The following is a 19236-nucleotide window of genomic DNA, read 5'->3' on the forward strand; positions in this document are numbered from 1 at the left end:
CAGTAATATATTACCTATTATCATATAAAATTATTTCAGACATGGACATGGAAATATAAGTACTGTATAGTTAGAGCTAATCTTACTGGTAGGCATTATGAGGCATTAGTATGCCTTAAAACAGCTTTCATCTAGGCCATTAAATTTTTTAAAAAATTATTTATTTGTTTATTTTTAGAGAGGGACGGGAGGGAGATAGAGAGAGAGAGAAACATCAATGTGGGGTTGCTGGGGGTCATGGCCTGCAACCCAGGCATGTACCCTGACTGGGAATCGAACCTGCGACACTTTGGTTCACAGCCCGCACTCAATTCACTGAGCTACGCCAGCCAGGGCTCCATTAAATTTTTTAACAAAATGATTTAATGTTATTAAGTTTCATTTTGCCTACATTTTTATTTTTGCCAATTGATTAGGGACTGATTTCATATTTGGATAGATTTTAGAAAGCATCAACTAAGTTTCTTTAAATCTTATATTCTAGTATTGATATAATTTCAATGTTTTAATTAATTTCCTATAATATATAATCAAAGTTGATACATAAGAAATTAGCTGAGGTGTAGGAAATATATTTTGTATACACACATAAACATAGGCTTTATAATGTAGATGGATAATTATAGCTGTTTATATTCATGTTTATTATACTAGGTACCCCTGGACATCTGTTACATCTTTGTAAATAATAGGACTTGAAGTATATTTTAAAATGTTTTTCTTCCTCAGAAGTAAATTTCCCCAGAAGGACTTGGAAATGCTCTTTCCTGGAATGAGTGCCGATTTCACAAGTGAGAACTTTTCAGCTGCCTGGTATCTTATAGAGAACCACTCAACCACCAGGTTAGTGATGTGGGACTTGATTGTGAATTGTTTCACTTGGATGCAGCTGATATGATTATATAGTAATGTGGGTTTTAGGCCTAGCTCTACCAATTTGGAGACCTTTGACTTTGGGTGAGTTTGTGAACATGGTAGGTTATCTATATCCTTATTTATAAAAGGGGATTATTAATTAGAGGACCCTTATTTACTGTTACCATGTTGTTTCTGTAAGTTTCATTATTTGTACAACGTATTGAAACTTTATGGAATCTCAGCTGGCTACCTAAACTGATGTGCCTGAATATGACTTTTCCCTACTCACATAAGAAAACTTTCAAGTCCTGGTGTAAAGTAGGGCACACACATCCTTCCCAGATCATAGAGCAAAGGAAGATGACTTGGTTTGTTATTTTGCAAACACTTGATTTAAAATTAGGCCAAAACATAGATAGGGCCATGTATCCAAAATAAAGTGCTCATTTTTGTCTAGTTACATTTTACCACTCTCTCTACAAGATTGGGTTTTTAACTTTTTTTGCAAGACTGTTTTAAAACAATTATATTTAGTAAAAATGTTTAAATGTTTTATTGCTTAAAATCTATATTCTTGAAAAGTCAATTTGTTAAAATGTAGCTTAGGAGAAATTTTTTAGCTATTAGGAGGCAAATCATTAGTAGAAAACATGAGGAAATTTGTTATATACATAGAATAAATTTGGCCTAATAAATTTTTAAAGCAGATGTCTGAAATCTTTCATTATAAAAAATGATTTTAATTTTACATTATGGATGTGCTTTTTCAGTTACTGTAAGTCAAAATCTTTTTTCTGTTTAGGGCTATCATGGAACTCAATATACTCAAATTTTATAGCCAGATTTTCTTAGCTCAGAAATAAAACTTCTGAAATACAGAGAACTCCCTATTTTTTTCTCTGCTTGAGATGTAGGCATAAAATGTTGTGGTCTTTTTTTTTTTAAAGATTTTATTTATTTATTTTTAGAGAGGGAAGGGAGGGAGATAGAGAGAGAGAGAGAAACATCAATGTGGGGTTGCTGCGGGTCATGGCCTGCAACCCAGGCATGTACCTTGACTGGGAATCAAACCTGTTACACTTTGGTTGGCAGCCCACGCTCAATCCACTGAGCTACACCAGCCAGGGCTTGTTGTGGTCTTTTTAAACAGTGAATTAAAGACCTCCTCCAGGTTTTCTGAAAATCACTGCTAAAGACTGGATTGGTTATTGATGTTGTAAGGATAACCGTATACTCAATTTGTGTCCAGAATACAGAAATGAATGTACAGAGAAGGTCCTGCCTTAGGTAGCATCCACAGCTACATGATCTAGGTCTTTCCACCAGGAAGATGATAGTCAGAACTCCTTACCTGGCATATGGATATATGATATATATATGGTAAAAAATTATCTATATGTATATTTACTTCATAAGGGTCTGATATAGTTAGAATGGCCATTTGAGAGCTACTAATCTCTTTTCTAGCTGTTGTAATTTTGGCATTCATGATAAAAGTTTTAGCTCTAGGTAAAATTTGAAAGCTTTTATTTTTTATCTGGTTATATATTATATTAGTCTATCTTTCTTAATGTAGTCTTCAGTATTTTATATGTAATGCATTGTCTTCTTTCTTTTTTAATGTTAGAGGTGTCAAACTTTTGGTTTCTTTATTTCATTCAGTTTTGAACAGCTCAAAATGGCAGTCACCAACCTGAAGAGACAGGCTAACAAAAAGAGTGAAGGCAGCCTGGCGTGTGTAAAAGGGGGTCTTAGTACTTTCTTTGAAGCCCAGGATGCGCTCTCAGGTAAGGTGACTCTCAAAGCCATCTGCTGTGGCTTCCACAACAGAAACCTGAAACAGTGTTTGCAGAGTGTTTACAGGCTGTGACATTTGGTCTGTATTTATAAAAGTAGATATCTAACATGTTCCATAAATATTTGTTGCAGACCAGGCTGAAATCTCTTTGAAGCATGATACTTTAAATATTTGTCTCTTGAGGCTTTTGTAGACTCCTGGTACATGTGCGAAATAGGAGACTACTTTGCCTCTCCACGATGCTCAGTCTCCAGGGCTAGTGAGAAATTAAATCCCAATGGGTAAAATTCTAGAATTTAAAAAATCCTTTTACAGACATCAATATCTTACACATGTGACTAATTCTATAAATTGTGACCCATTGTGTGTTTGGTTTGGAAAGAACTGATAATAAAAGTAAATAATTATTTTTAGCCCTCACCTCAGCAGTCCCATATACAACATACAGCTGTCCACCATACATGTCTTCATCTGTATATGCAAGGAAAATTGTATTAAACAGAAATATTATGGCTTTAGACATTTCAGGAAAAGATGTAAGATAGGTTCCCCCCCTGAAACTATCTTTAATAGAAATCAAATTATTGTTTTCCTAGTAAAGTATAACATATATTAAAAAAAGCCCAGTTCTTTTAAAAAACAAAGACACCTGTGAAGAAACAAGAATTCAAAAAAATGAGAGGCTTAGGAACCTCCAGGACATCTTTAAACATTCCAGCATCTGAATTATAGTGGTACTAGAAGGGAAAGAGGAAGAGCAACAAGTGGAAAAGTTATTTGAACAAACAATGAAGGAGAACTTCCTCAATCTGGCAAAGGAAATAGACTTCCAGGAAATCCAGGAAGCTCAGAGAGCCCCAAAGAAGTTGGACCCAAGGAAGCACATACCAAAGCACATCATAATTATATTACCCACGATTAAAATGAAGGAGAGAATCCTAGAAGCAGCAAGAGATAAGGAGACAATTACCTACAAAGGAGTTCCCATCAGACTGTTAGCTGATTTTTCAAAAGAGACCTTACAGGCAAGAAGGGGCTGGAAGGAAGTATTCCAAGTCATGAAAGGCAAGGACCTACATCCCAGATTGCTCTATCCAGCAAAGCTTTCATTTAGAATGGAAAGGCAGATAAAGTGCTTCTCAGATAAGGTCAAGTTAAAGGAGTTCATCATCACCAAGCCCTTATTTTATGAAATGTTAAAGGGACTTATCCAAGAAAAAGAAGATGAAAAGCATATACAGTAAAAACAAACAAAACAAAACAAAGGCACATATAACCTAGTACCTATATAGCTAAGTACTGACTATAATAGGAAGGCACACCTTACTCTATTTAGAAAGACTAAATTGTTAAATTAATTTGTATTCTTAAGGTACAGACATCCTCTTACTGTTTTTAAAACCTCTTCCTCCTGGGTCAGACATGACTTCTGACAAGTTAAATATTCATCTGATACAACTCTTTCCCTCCAGATAGAAGTTAGGTTTTGAAAGGAGTAAAATGTGAATGCCTAGGATGGAACAGAGAAATTATGTAATCTCTGATAAATACTCTATACCCCATATGTTTTGATCAAGCGCTTTTCTTTCTTTGTGCTTATTGATAATTCTAAGTTGTCAGTGTTATTATGTCAACAGTAAAACCCTGAGCATATATGAACAGTGTAGTGTTATCAAGTTATTTAATATGTTTAGTAGCTATACAAATGATAATTTGCGGTATGTGATTAGCTGTTATCATAGATAATGTTAATTAAAACTATTTCGGTTAGCAAAAAAATGTTTGACTTTTCTTTTTACCTTTTCTTTAATGTACATGTTTGTGTGTGTGTGTGTATGTGTGTGTGTGTGTGTGTGTACACTTTGTTTATAGTTTTATTTCTATAAGGGGCTTCACTCTTGGTGGATTTTAAGAAGTTTTATTTTGTGCATTAAACTTATTTAATTTTGCCTTGGCTGGTGATTGGAGTGTCATCCTGTACAACCAAAGGATGTGGGTCTGATCCCCCATCAGGTAACATACCTAGGTTACATATTTGATCCCTGGTTGGGGCACATATTAGAGGCAGTTAGTTTCTGTCATGTCGAATTTCTCTCTCTACATTCTTCTCTCTTTAAAATCAATAAACATATCCTTGGGTGAGAATTGAAAAAAATTTATGTAGTCTTATTTATTAGACATTTGCCCTAGAAGTGTATCAGTAACTTAAAAGTTGAACAAAGAAAAAAAATTTAACAAAGATAATGGTGACCAACTACTAATAAGCAACTGACTATCCCATATAGGAAATGATTTATTAATAGCAAATTTGAAAACATCAGACACATACATCTAGCTTTTCTATTTTTTGATGTAAATGAAATGCATATTATAAAAATATTAAACAGATGAATAATAGCAAGAAATACTGTAATTCCATTATAGAGATATTTGCATTAAAATTTGATGTATTTCTGTTTTTTTCCTTATATGTGTACTTACCACAAAATTGGAAAAATATGTATATAGTTGTGTATTTTAGAAACCTTTATTCTTTAGATTGCTTTTCTGGGTATTTATTTTAATTTATTGTAGCATTTGATTTATTAGTAGCTCTTTAGAAATTTTTTTGACTATAGTCTTAAGTGAAATTGATCTACAGTTTTTTAAAATGCTAATTATAATGCCCTGGCTGGTGGGGCTCACTGGATTTAGTGCTGGCCTGTGAACTGAAAGGTTGCTGGTTTGATTCCCAGGTAAGGCACATGCTTGGGTTGAGGGCCAGGTCCTCTGTTGGAGGTGTGTCAGAGGCACCTGTTTCTCTCTCACACAACAGTGTCTCTCTCTGTCTTTGTCTCCTTCCATCCCCCTCTCTCTAAAAATAAATAAATAAAATTTAAAAAAAACCAAAACACTAATTATTGGTCAGGTTTTGGTGTTAATATTATACAGAATCATATGAATTTCTATGTATATATGTACATACTTTGAAATGGGTTATGTAGATTAGGAATTATATCTTGGGAATGTGAAAGAGCTAATAAATTGCTCAGGTAATTTATTTTATTTTTTATTGTAATAACTTTCCAACATGCTAAAAGTTAATAGTACAGTCATCCCCATGTACCTGTCATCTAGGCTTAGTAGTTTTAATATTTTTCTGTACTTGCTTCATCAGTGTTTTTTGAGGTTGGTTGGTTTGTGTTTTTGTGACGTCAATTAAGAAATCTCAAGCAGCATGGTGTTTCTTTCTTGTGTACTTTGGTATGAGCCTCTCTCCCAGCCCCAATAAGAACATTTACTGAAGTAACCACAGTGCCATTATCACAGTTAACAAAAGTTTCAATAATTCTTTAATATCTTGAATTCCCAGTTCATATTCAGATTTCCCCAGTTACCCTCCAACTAATTTTTTTCTAATACTTGGTTTGGCAAAATCAAGGTCAAAATAGGGTCCAGATATTTCATGTTTTCTTCTTTAAGTTTCTTAAGTCTCCTTTAAACTAAAATAATTTCCCCACCTTTGTGACCCTGTCTTTTTTTTTTTTCCATGCTAAGGATTTATTGAAGAAACAAGGCTATTTGTCCTGTACTATATCCCATACTCTGGATTTGACTGATTACTTTCTCATGGTGTCATTTAACTTACCTTACATTCTATTGTTTGGATTTACCTAATTGGACATTAATAAGATTCAGTTTCAACATTTTTGGCTACATGTGGTAGTATGTGTTTTCCACTTTATCACATCAGGAGGCCATTAGTGTCTGTTTGTTCCTCTTGTGGGACACTATGGTGGATCAGTAGGTGCAAGTGGGGTAGGTACTGGCAGTTGGAGATACACACACACATACACATATACACACGCATGTATATGTGTGTGTGTGTGTGTGTGTGTGTGTATGTATTTGAAATTTCTACTTTCTATGTTTCATTTATTTTCATTTGGGTTCCCCTGAAATTCTCTTGTTAAGATTTTCATGTTGTTTTAGCATTGTTATAATTCTTAAATTATTTAAAATATGTGTTTTAGGCCCTTCTCATTAGCAACTGAATTTATTTGTGTGTTCTACTTCTTTTAATTACATTAAATCTTTTTTTAAGCATTGGTTTTAGAGAGGGGTGGAGAGAGAGAAACATCAGTTTGCTGTTCTGCTTATTTATGCATTCATTAGGTGATTCTTGTATGTGTCCTGACTGTGGGGAATTAATCAGCATCAACACTTCAACCAACTGAGCTACCCAACCAGGGCATACATTATAATTCTATTTTTGTGTTTTAAGAATTTGAAATTTTAATTTTTCTTTTTGATCTAGTAGTTTGTAGTAGACTTTTGTTTTTTTCAGTTATAGTCTTAGAATATTATGAAAGCAAGTGTTTCTTAATATATGCCAGTTTTCTGTTACATTGGTGAAGATAAAAATGGGGATGTGGGGCATATTCTCTTCAGGGCATACTGGTATATTATTAATACCTAATTAATTACATGATTTAAATCTAGGTTATTTATAATAAACCTGTGAGATCTCTCTCTTCGATGTTGTCAGCTTTTCTTTGTATGAAAAAATGTGCTCACTCTGTAACTTCAATTGATTGGATATCTTGATACTAATATTATAGTATTAGAGCCAATATAAAATTATAATATACAATACATATAATATATTATACACTATATAGTATAAAATTAGAGCCAATTCTTAAGACTACCAGCAGGTTTGATAATTTGCTAGAAGAACTCACAAAACTCACTGAAACCTGTTGTACTCACAGGAATGGTTTACTACATCAAAAACATATAGATTAAAATCAGCCAAGGGAAAAAATCATGGGGCAGGCTGGTCCAGGAAAATTCCATGCATGAGGTGTCCAGTATCTTTTCAAAATGGAGTCATGGACAGCACTGATATTCCTGGTAATGGTGTGAGACAATGTGTCTAAGTATTGCCAACCAAAGAATCTTACCCAATCCTTGGTGTCCAGTTTTTGGTGGGGCTCTGTTACATAGACATAATCAACTGCCCCAGTGGATGGACTCTCATTCCCTCTGGAGGTTGAGCAGATACTGAGTGACCCAAAGCTCTCACCATAAATCAAATTGTTAATTACTTGGTGTGGCTCTTTTTGATACCATGGAATATTTCATATGCAGTTCATGGATTCTTTTTTCGTCCTTTTCCTAACAGGTATATAATAGTAGCTATTATCCTCTTGTATGGTCTTTATTTAACTTTAAGTTTTTATGCTGTGGTCCGTCTTTTTTCTTGTGCATACCCCTGAATATTTTAATCAGAACTTGAGGGTGGGGACTTTTTTCAAAAAAGGAACTGAGCCATGTGCAAGAACCTTGCACACGCAGCAGCCGGGTCAGCTAAGGAGGAGGAGTGTGGGTGCAATTTGTTCCCACTCAGGGTGCCTCATGGATTGATCAAAGGCAGGCAGGCAGCAGGAGCTCAGAGAGACAGGCACCCAGAGAGACTTTTTTCTATAGGGGAATTGAGCGTGCAGAGGCCAGGCCAACAAAGAGGGAGGAGGTGGGTGTGATTTGCTCCCATTCAGTGCACCTCACTGATCAAAGAGGTGCAGAACGAGGTGGATTATCAGTCCCAGCCTGGCACAGAGTGGATAGTGTAGGCTGCACAGAGCTCTGAGGGCGTGGGCTGGAAACTGGGCACCTGTGATTATTGCAGCCCACACTGAGCCCCATCCTTGTGGAACCACAGGAAAGGGAAAAAATTGGAGACTAACTCCACTGTGCCTGCAGGATCCTGGAACACCTAAAATCAACAGGTGGCTTTTTTTTTTTTCCTTTCAAGAGTAAGACAGTGACACCTGGAGCTGTGAGAAAACCAGAGACAGATTCAGAAAGAAGTCAGAAGGTGAACACCAACAGCTGAGACAAATTTTAGTTTGCTGTCCTTCAGAATTTACATGTTTTTTAATCTCTCTTCTTTCTATTATTTTTTGTTTTGTTTTTATTATTTGATTTGTTTTTTTATTCTCCCTTTCATATTGCATTTTAATTTCTTCACTCATATTCCAAATAACACACTACTCTTGGTCTTTTACTTTTTATTCTTTTTATTCAGATTATATATTTCTTGTCATACTATTGTTATTCCAAATCCCACACAGTACCCTTCCCTGGTCTTAATCAATTTCTCTATCTTCCTGAGCTTTGTTACTATTGTGGTTAAAATTATTTTCTCTTAACATTTTGCTGAATTTCTATCCATTACTCTCACTATTTCTCCTCCATCTAACCTCACATAAGCGTTCTTCTTTCTTAAGTCAGGTCACATATTATTTTCCCTTATAATAACAGTTTTATTTCTCTTTCACCTTTTATAAACAGCGGTTAGTTGGGTGAAATATTGTGATTGTTGCTGTACCTCTCCAAAGGTACTCCTATTTGTTCACTACTTGTTTCTACTTTAAATCCCATAGGATACTCTCTTACTGTCATTCCATTTCACCTTTGCCCTGTCCCTGATCAGTTGAGTGAGAAATTTTATTTCATTGTTTTCTCTCCCCACCTCCCCCCCGCCCACTCTTAAGCTGGGTTTTACTCCTTACTCTTGGTAGCTTGCTTTCCTCATCTTCTCAAAATCTTTTTTTTTTTTTTACTGTAGACATCTCATATCCACTTTTTGCTTGTCTACAATATTCTTATTCCTGTTCCACCTTTATTAAACTTCATTTAGCTGTTGTTGCTATCAATCCTGCTGTGGCTTTTCTGCAGTTTTGCTCCTCTTGGTCCAATATGTTTTCAGCCTTACTTCAGACCTCATAGTATACTTATCCTCTTCTTACCCCATTGTTGCCATTGCTCTCTTGTGTTTTACTTACATTTAAATTTTTTTCTCTCCCTTTCTTCACCTTGATCTATCCCAACTCTTATCAGTTTTCCTCCTTACCACACAACAACATTTTCTTCTCTTTTATTCATCTCATATTCCTTTTGTCATATCTTATAATATCCACAATCTCTCTTGATATTTATTAATCTTAGTTCAGTTGCAGTTGAGACTGCTGATGTGGTAGGGGGGGTATTTTTGCTGGTGTAGGTTTGGTTGTCTGGTAACACTGCTTTGTTTACCAACACCTGTACCACAGCATAAAACACAAGATGGGAGTTGTGACTACCAGTAAACCTGCCAGAGGGGAGAACACACCAACAAAGGAGCCACCCACAGGTAAAGCCCAAATACAACAAGACAGCTCACACAAATGGAAGAAAGGGCAACCCTAGAGCATCCCAACAAGGAGATCAAAGGAACCACACCACTGAGTCCTACAAAACTCTGACCACAGAACTTCCCCCTACAAAGACAGCTGGCAAAGTAGAGCATCTGGAATCACAGAAACAAACAGAGTCACCTAAATGGTGAGACAAAGAAAGAATATGCAATTGAAAGGAATGGGAGATTCCCCAGTAAAAGAGCTAAATGAAATGTAGGCAAGCAAACTATCAGATATAGAATTCAAAAGAATTATGATAAGGATGCTCAAGGAACTCACACAAAACTATAAGGAACTGACTGGGAAGTACAACAGTATGAAAAAGGAAATAGAAACTATAAATAAGAACTAGGAAGAAATCAAGAACAAAATTTCTGAAATAAAAATACACAAGAAGGAAATACAAATGAGCTGGAGGAAGCAGAAGAATGAATCAGTGAGCTAGAAGATGAGGTAGAAAAAAATACCCAGGCAGAGCAGAGGCATGAAAGAAGACTAAAAAAAAATGTGAAGATAGTTTAAGGGAACTGCAAGACAACATGAAATGCAACATTTGAATCATAGGAATACCAAAAGGAGAAGAAAAGGAGCAAGGAATAGAAACCCTGTTTGGAAAAATAATGACAGAAAACTTCCTGAATCTGAAGAGGGAAAAAGTCATGCAAGTTCAGGAAGCACAGAAGGACCCAATCAAGATGAACCTAAAGAGGTCTATTTCAAGACACGTCATATTAAAACGCCAAATTTTAAAGACAGAGAATCTTAAAGGCAGCAAGGAGACACAGTAATATACATACAAGGGAGCACTGATAAGGCTAGAAGCTGATTTCTCAACAGACACACTACAAGCCAGAGGGAATAGCAAGAAATATTCCATGAAATATTTAATGAAAAGCAAAGGACTGCAACAAAGATTGCTCTGCCCAGCAGGGTTGTCATTAAAATGGAAGGCCAAATAAGGAGTTTCCTAAACAAAATAAGTCTGAAAGAATACACCTCTACCAAACCAGCACTGCAAGATATGCTAAATGGACTACTTTAAGAAGAGGAAGAGTGAGAGGAACATAGGTACAATAGGGGAGGATAAGTACATATCAATAATAATCTTATATGTAAATGGATTAAATTCTCCAATAAAAACACATAGAGTGGCTGAATGGATAAGAAAAACTGACTTGCATATTAGGCTGTCTACAAGAGACCCACCTCAGAACAAAAGACCTACATAGACTGAAAGTGAAGGGTTGGAAAAATATATTCCAAGCAAGTGGACAGGGAAAAAACTGGTGTAGCAATACTTATATCAGACAAAATAGACTCTATTACACAGGCTGTAAAAAAGACATAGAAGGACACTTCATTATAATTAAGGAAAGAATCCATCAAAATGACATAAACATTATAAACACATATGCACTCAACATAGGAGCACCCAAACATAATAAGGAAAAATGTGGAGCACTTCAAGAAAGATATAGACATCCACACAGTTATACTAAGGGATTTTAATACCCCACTGTCAACAATGGATAGATCTTCCAAATAAAATTTTATCAAGAATATTGTGGCATTGAACAATGCCATAGATAAAATGGACTAAGATAGATATATATACCTATATATATATAGAAGAAAGAAGCAAAATACACATTCTTTTCAAATACACATGGAACAGTTTCAAAGATGGACCACGTGATAGGACACAAAACTAACCTCAACAAATTCAAGAAAATTGAAATTTTATCATTTATTTTCTTGGACCACAAGGGCCTGAAAATAGAAACCATCCTGAAGGAAAATCTGGAAAACATTCAAATTCATGGATATTGAATAGCATGCTATTAAACAATGAATTGGTTAATGAGGAAGATCCTGGCCTGCAGGATCTGTGTATGTTGTGGCTGCTAGTGAACAAATACACACAGAAAACAGTAGTCCTATGGAGGAAAAGGGATGGCGTGGCCACTTTCTGAGAGAGAGAAGGCGAGAGGTCCTGAGGCCCCTGCCTGGACAGGCTTTTATTGCTTTTCTGGGTATATTACATGGAGGATGGTCCACATTTACTATGCACAGGTTCCCTACAGATAACAAAGGAAAGAATATTGCTAATCACTTCAAAGAGAAGGATGTTGCAGACTAAGGGGAAAAGTGATTGAACTGGTTACACTCCATACTTGGGAGGTTTAGCTCAGCTTTTAGGAAGCTGCAGTAAGCACTTGCTGCCTCAATTCAGGGTGAGGGAGTTTTAGCAAAAGCAAGTCTCATAGCAGTCTGGGTACAATGCAGGCCTGATTCCCCATGGGAAAACCTCTCTGTGGGCACGCAGGAGCGAGAGGTCCTGCATGCCACTCACTCCCCACTGGTTTTCCACGTGAGTGCTGAGCTGTATTTCCACACCTTGTGAAACGGTTCCCTACAGTTAAGAATGATATCAAGGGAGAAATCAAAAAGTTATGGAAACAAATGAAAAGGAACACACAACTGTCCAAACCCTACGGAACACAGTAAAGGCAGTACTGAGAGTGAGACTCATAGTGATACAGGCCTACCTATAAATCATAGAAACATTTCAAACACCTTAGCCCTACATGTACAAGAACTGGAAGAACAACAACAAAGCCCAGAGCGAGCAAAGGAAAGAAATAATTAAAATTAGAACAGAATTAAATGACATAGAGACTACAGTTCAAAGGATCAATAAGTCCTGGAGCTGGTTCTTTGAAATGATAAATAAAATCGACAAGCCTTTAAGCGGACTCATCAGGAAAAAAAGAGAGAGGACACAAATAAATGAAATAAAAAATGAAAGAGGAGACATTAAAACTGATACCACAGAAATACAAAGGATTGTAAGGAATTACTATGAAGAACTACATGCCAAGAAATTTTAAAACCAGGGTGAAATGGACAAATTTCTAGAAACACATATTCTTCCAAAACTGAATCAAGAAGCAGAAAGCCTGAACAGATTGATAACAGTTGGTAATCAAAACTCCCAGCACACAATTGGCAATCAATTGGTAATCAAAACTCCCAGCACACAAAAGCCCTGGACCAGATGTTTTTACAGGAGAATTGTACAAAACATTTAAGGAAGTGTGAACCCCTATCCTTCTCATACTATTCCAAAAAATCCAAAAAGAGGGAAGCCAACATCTCTTTTTAAGAGTATCCCAAACTCTTTTTATGAAGCCAGCATCATCTAATCCTAAAAGAAGATAAAGATACAACGAAGAAAGAAAACTACAGGCCAATATCCCTGATGAACATAGACACTGAAATCCTCAACAAAATATTGGTTAACTGTATCCAGCAATACATTATAAAGATCATACACCACGGTCAAGTGTCATTCATACCAGGGATGCAAAGATGATACAATATTCATAAATCAATAAACATGATACATCATGTAAACAAAAGGAAAGACAAAAATCACATGATCATATGCAGAAAAAAGCATTTGATAAGGTGCATCAACCATTTATGATAAAAATCCTCAGCAAAATGGGAGTAAAAGGAGCATACCTCAACATAATAAAGACCATATATGAGAAACCTACAGCCAACATCATACTTAATGGGGAAAAACTAAAAGCTTTCTTACTAAGATTAGGAACAAGACAAGGATGTCTGCTTTCACCACTTCTATTCAACATATATTGGAACTCTTCTTTCCAATAGCAGTCATTCAAGAAAAGGAAAGAAAAGTCATACAAATGGGAAATGAAGAATTAAAACTGTTGTCATTTCCAGATGACATAGAAAACCCTACAGACTACAGCAAAAAACTGTTTGACCTAGTAAATGAATTTTACTAAACCGCAGGATACAAAGTCAAGATTCAGAAATTGAAGGCATTTTTGTACACCAACAATGAAATATCAGCAACAGAAATCAGGAAAAAAGCCCCATTTGCTATGGCAACAGTAAAAATAAAGTACCTAGGAATAAACCTCACCAAGGAGGTAAAACACCTGTACTCAGAAAACTACAGAACACTGAAGAAAGAGATTAAGGAAGACACAAATAAATGGAAGCACATACCATGTTTATGGACTGGAAGAAAACATCATCAAAATGTCCATACTACCCAAAGCAATTTATAGATTCAATGCAACCTCTATTAAAATAGCAATGGCATATTCACAGATACAGAACAAATCATAGATTTTTATGGAGCCATAAATGATTCTGAATAGCTGCAGCAATTTTGAGAAAGAAGAACAAAGTAGGAGGGATCAAAATACCTGATATCAAACTGTATTACAAGGTCACAGTAATTAAATAGTCTGGTATTGGCATAAGAAAAAACACACAGATCAATGGAACAGAATAGAGAACCCAGAAATAAACCCATGACTCTATGGTCAATTAATATTTGACAAAGCGGGCAGAGCATAAAATGGAGTGAAAATAGCCTCTTCAAGAAATAGTGTTGGGAGACCTGGACAGCTACATGCAAAAAAACCCAAAACTTGGCCACCAACATACCTCAGACATAAAAATAGACACCAGTTGGATAAAAGACTTAAATATCATTTAGGATACCATAAAATTTCTAGAGGAAAGCATAGGGAGGAATATCTCAGATATTCCATGCAGGCATATTTTCACCGATATGTTCCCTAGAGCAAGGGATATAAAGGAAAGAATAAACAAATGAGAGTGCATCAAAATAAAAAGCTTTTGCACAGCTAATGAAAGCAGCAGGAAAATGAAAAGGCAACCAAATGTATGGGAAAATATATTTGACAGTGGTACCTTGGACAAGGGTTTGGTCTCCAAAATACGTAACTCACATGACTCCACTACAGGAAGACAAACAATCCAATTAAATGGGCAAATGACCTGAACAGACACCTCTCTAACAAGGACATACAGAGGGCCCAGAGGCATACGAAAGGATGCTCAGTATCACAAGCCATCAGAGAGTTACAAATTAAAACCACAATGAGATAGCACTTCACAATGGTGAGAATGGTTATTGTAAACAAATCAACAAACAACAAGGTCTAAGATTTTGGAGAAAAAGGAACCTTAATACACTGTTGGGAAGGATGCAGACTGGTATAGCCATTGAGGAAAACAGTATGGACTTTCCTCAAAAATCTAAAAATGGAACTACCTTTGACTTGGTAATGCCATTGCTGGGATTATACCCTGAGAATCCTGGAACACCAATTCCAAATAACCTAAGTAACCCAATGTTCATAGCAGCAATATTTACAGTAGGCAAGTGCTGCAAGCAACCTATGTACCCATCAGTAAATGAGTGGATCAAAAAACTGTGGTACATTTACACAATACAATACTATGCAGTGGAAAGAAAGATTTCCTACTCTTTGGGACAGCATGGGTGGAACTGGAGAGCATTATGCTAAGTGAAATAAGCCAGGCAGTGAAAGACAAATATCGTATGATCTCATCTATAAGTGCAATCTAATCAACAAAATAAATGAGCAAGTGAAATATAACCAGAGACATTGAAATAAAGGACAAACTGAGAGTAACCAGAGCAGGGAGTAGGAGGAGGATAACCAGGGAAAGAAGGTGAAGGGCCGTCACAGAACATGTATAAAGCATCCATAGATAAAGCCAGAGGGGGGTAGCATTGAGGGTGGGAAGTGGGTGGTGGGTTGGGCAGGAGAGAATGGTGGGAGGAAAATGGAGACATAAAATAATGATAATAATTCATAAGAAGTTTTTCTGGCATAACTAATCTGCCCCTGCTGATTTCAGTGTGTTTAGTATAACTTTTTCATTACTATATCCTAAAAGAATAGTCCCTGCATCATACTTCACTTTTCCATGGCTGTTACTCTGCCATACCCTTCCACTCCCTTGGCGTCTTGATGAGCCATGGTTTCTTTCCAGCTCATGCTCAGAGCAGTCCTCCCTGGGCATGGTGGTATTTGCGGAGCTTCTTTTTAACATTAGATGATGTGGATTCCGGCCAGTGGTGTCCATGGTGTTGTGGATGCGACGAACAAATTCACACGGACTGCAGAAGTCTGGTGGAGAAAAGGGACAGCATGGAGTGAGAGAGCACCGGGACCCTTGTCTGGACAGGCTTTTATTGCTTTCTGGGAGCATTACATCAACAGAGGTTCTCATTCATTATTCTCAGGTTTGCTTTAGGTGATTACCTTTTACAGATAGCAAAGAAAATGATGTTGCAAATGCAAGGGAAAAATGGTTGAACTGGTTACACAGTCCACTCTTGAGAGGTTTAGCACAGATTTTAGGAAGTTATTTCAAAGATAGTCATTCAACATTTGCTGCCTTAACTCAGGGTGAGGGAGTCTTTGTAGAAGCAAGCCTCAAAGTAGTCTAGGTATAATGCAGTCCTGGTTCCCCATAGGAAAGCCTATCTGAGGGCCTGGCGCCTGTGTGCCACCTTGTGCCTGTCTTTTTTCCGATTCAGGGCTGAAGTACATTTGCCATTGCCACGGCCACTGGTTCCCTATAATTAGAAGCCTTTCTACTTCTTCAGTGCCATTGATTTTTATCTTTGTTTCAGTGACCAGTCCCTGATGGCTCCTTAAACTTGTCACCTGTACTGTCACTTGATTTTTAGTGGCAAGTCGAGCATTATCACTAGTCTTTAAGGATAGCTATGGGCCAATTGTGTGAATTATTTCTTTTTATAATGTACTAAAAAATTCCAGAATAAAGAAGCCAAAGCAAAGTAAACACATGTTGCTCAATATGTGGTTGGTCTTCCCTTCCTTGTTACTTTCATTGCTGCTGCTCCAGGTGATGTGAGCCATATTGAGTTTTTTTGGCACATTCTGTTGTTATTATCTTTTGGGTTGGCCAGTTTAGTTTTTTTCTGTAAAATAAAATACACTTTTTTTCATTTTCACCAATAACTTTATTGATTTGGATATTTTGAGTATGTTGGCTATCTCCCACTTGGCCTCTAGTGGGTAGAAGTCAGGAGAGTTGCTAAACATCTTCCAATGCATAGGTCAGCCTCACAGCAAAGAACTGTTTGGCTAAAATGTAATTAGTACCAAGAAACTTTGCAAACCACTTTGGACACATTTGATCTGTTACAGCACCTTTTTCATACACTGTGCTTATCTTTTTTTGCATTTCAGTTGTGTTTTTACCTTTCTTAAAATAATAAAGCATAATATGCCCAAAATGTTATGAATCTTGTTTCATTTTCAATATTAAAATGACTGCACAAAAATTCACCAATTTTGATAATTTTTTAATGCATACTGATAATGACAGCTGTCATAATGCAGTCTAACGAAATTGTTTCCATTGAAGTTAAAGACAACTAAGCAGTACTAGAGCCATTGTATGGAAAAAGCTAAATGAACTTTTTGGCCAACCCAATATTCATGTATGAAGATAATGTAGGCAGATATGGTTATATAAAATCCAGTTATCTAAGCGAGACTCCTTTTTCCTTGTTAGTCTTCTATGTAGCAGTTGCGATTGTGTTATTTATTTTTTCCAATATAACTGAGGACAGAAAGGATTCACAGATTACCTAAACAATTTAAATATGTTTGATATTTATATATTAATAACTTATATGTGTTTAGCCACTCATAAAAAATTGGTAGAATAAGAGGTAGAAATTAAGTGTTTGAAAAGCTCTTGTTAGATTTAAATTATTAATACATTTTGCCCTAACCTTTCTTAGTTTTTTCTATTAGTGAGTATTATGTTCAGAGTTTTGCACATGGGCCAAATTAGGCCTTAGCCTATCCTTGTACAGGCCCAGGAACTAAATATGGCTGTTTTTCAGGGTTGTTTTTTAAAAAAGAAAAAATGGGAGAAGAAAAACATTGTATAGAGACCCTCTGTGACCTACAAAGCCTTAAATATTTACTATCTGGCTCTTTGTATAAACAGTTTGTCAATCTCTGACCTAGTTTGAATATTGTCACGTCACACAGGCTAGCAAATGACATAGTGGTTATGTACATCACACTGTGTCTTCACTGAATCCTGACAGATAGTGCCCCCCCGACACACGACATACATCATTTCTTAATGCCTCATTTAATAATGGCTTATATAAATGCAAGGACAAATATGATATTTTTTATTGAAATTTGCATATTTGATGCCTTCATTTTAGTAGCGAGTTTAAAAAGTCAAGTAATTTCAGTGAATAAATAGGCAGTCTTTCTATAACTCTGAATTTTAAAAGTAGAACTTTTACATACTTATTTTTTTGTTCCAAGATCCAAGATATAAGTTTATAGTGTACAATTGCTTCAAGTTTCAATAGATTAGAAACAATGAGAAACCTTTGCTCATAAACCAAGTTGCTTATTGAGTTATACTATTTAAAAATGTTTTCAGAGACAATAAAAGTTCAGGGGAACCAGACAGTGGTTATTTGGTTTAATTTTCTGGTAAATAGGATTGCCTTTATCACTTCTCTGTGTCTCTTGGTCCTCATGCTTGGCTGACAGCTTGACAGTGGCTCTGCTGTGGTGGAGATGGTTGGCAGGAAGCTACTTTGTCAGCAGAAAAGAGCTGTAAATTGAGCTCAGGGAGCCAGGCTTACCTTATCTTGACCTGTTGCTCAGTAATGGGTTTTGTTAGCAATTGAAAATGTGGAAGCATGATTTCTTTTAATGCTATTTTGAATTAGGAAAGCAACATTTGAAGCAGGGCTACTGTAAGATGTCTTAATGCCATGGACAAAACAACATGTAGTGTCTGCTTAGTAAAATGCAATGAGTGTGAAGTGTTTTTTTGCAACCAAAACTTTTCAGAAAATCACAGCAACATTTAAATAAATAGAGTGAGCAGATTTGCTTGTGTCAAACATGGAAGTCTTTCTAGTTCTGCTTTTTAATATTTGGGCATTTTTATCTCCTTCAAGATATAGATTTTTTTTCTATTTAACTCATGTTCAAGTTAAGTTTAGGCATTGATATTTGGAAACATTTTATTATAATCACGTGATCCAAATTTCAAACATTAAAGAGATAACTTTTTTCTTTATTCTGGTGTCAACCAAGGCAACAAATAATATAGTGACTGATTTTTTCCCCAAATTTATTTTTCAATGAATGTGTTTCTTCAACAGAGAAGCAGTCTGTTTTAGAATTTCAAACAAATTAGAGGTTACTTTACCAAAAGAAGTATATTAAAAAACAAGATCAGGATTAGAAAGTAATTAAAAGAAGCAGAGAAATAGATGTATCACACATTGAGAGTATTTTTTTATACTGCACTTAAGCACTGAATTTGATTCAGAATTCTAACCAATGATTCAAGAGAAACAAATTATAATTTATTAAATAAATACGCTTTTTTTTTCTTTAGACAGATTTTTCTTTCCTCAGAAATCTGCCACCTGTGGCTGGCAGGGTT

At 35.9% G+C, this 19236-nt stretch overlaps 1 protein-coding gene across 3 annotated transcripts in view; it reads left to right on the forward strand.

The window, feature by feature from the left end:
• EXOC2 (exocyst complex component 2) overlaps nt 1-19236 on the forward strand; it is a 254233-nt gene that overhangs the window by 82656 nt on the left and 152341 nt on the right. For all 3 annotated transcript variants that reach the window (XM_045841724.1, XM_045841722.1, XM_045841723.1), the window contains exons 5-6: nt 730-843; nt 2521-2645. In XM_045841724.1, coding sequence (XP_045697680.1) covers nt 730-843; nt 2521-2645 — 239 coding nt within the window. The remainder of the gene's footprint in view (nt 1-729; nt 844-2520; nt 2646-19236) is intronic.

The sequence above is a fragment of the Phyllostomus hastatus genome, unplaced genomic scaffold (genome assembly GCF_019186645.2).
Source record: "Phyllostomus hastatus isolate PE091 unplaced genomic scaffold, TTU_PhHast_1.1 phas_contig_37, whole genome shotgun sequence".
Taxonomy (NCBI): Eukaryota; Metazoa; Chordata; class Mammalia; order Chiroptera; family Phyllostomidae; genus Phyllostomus; species Phyllostomus hastatus.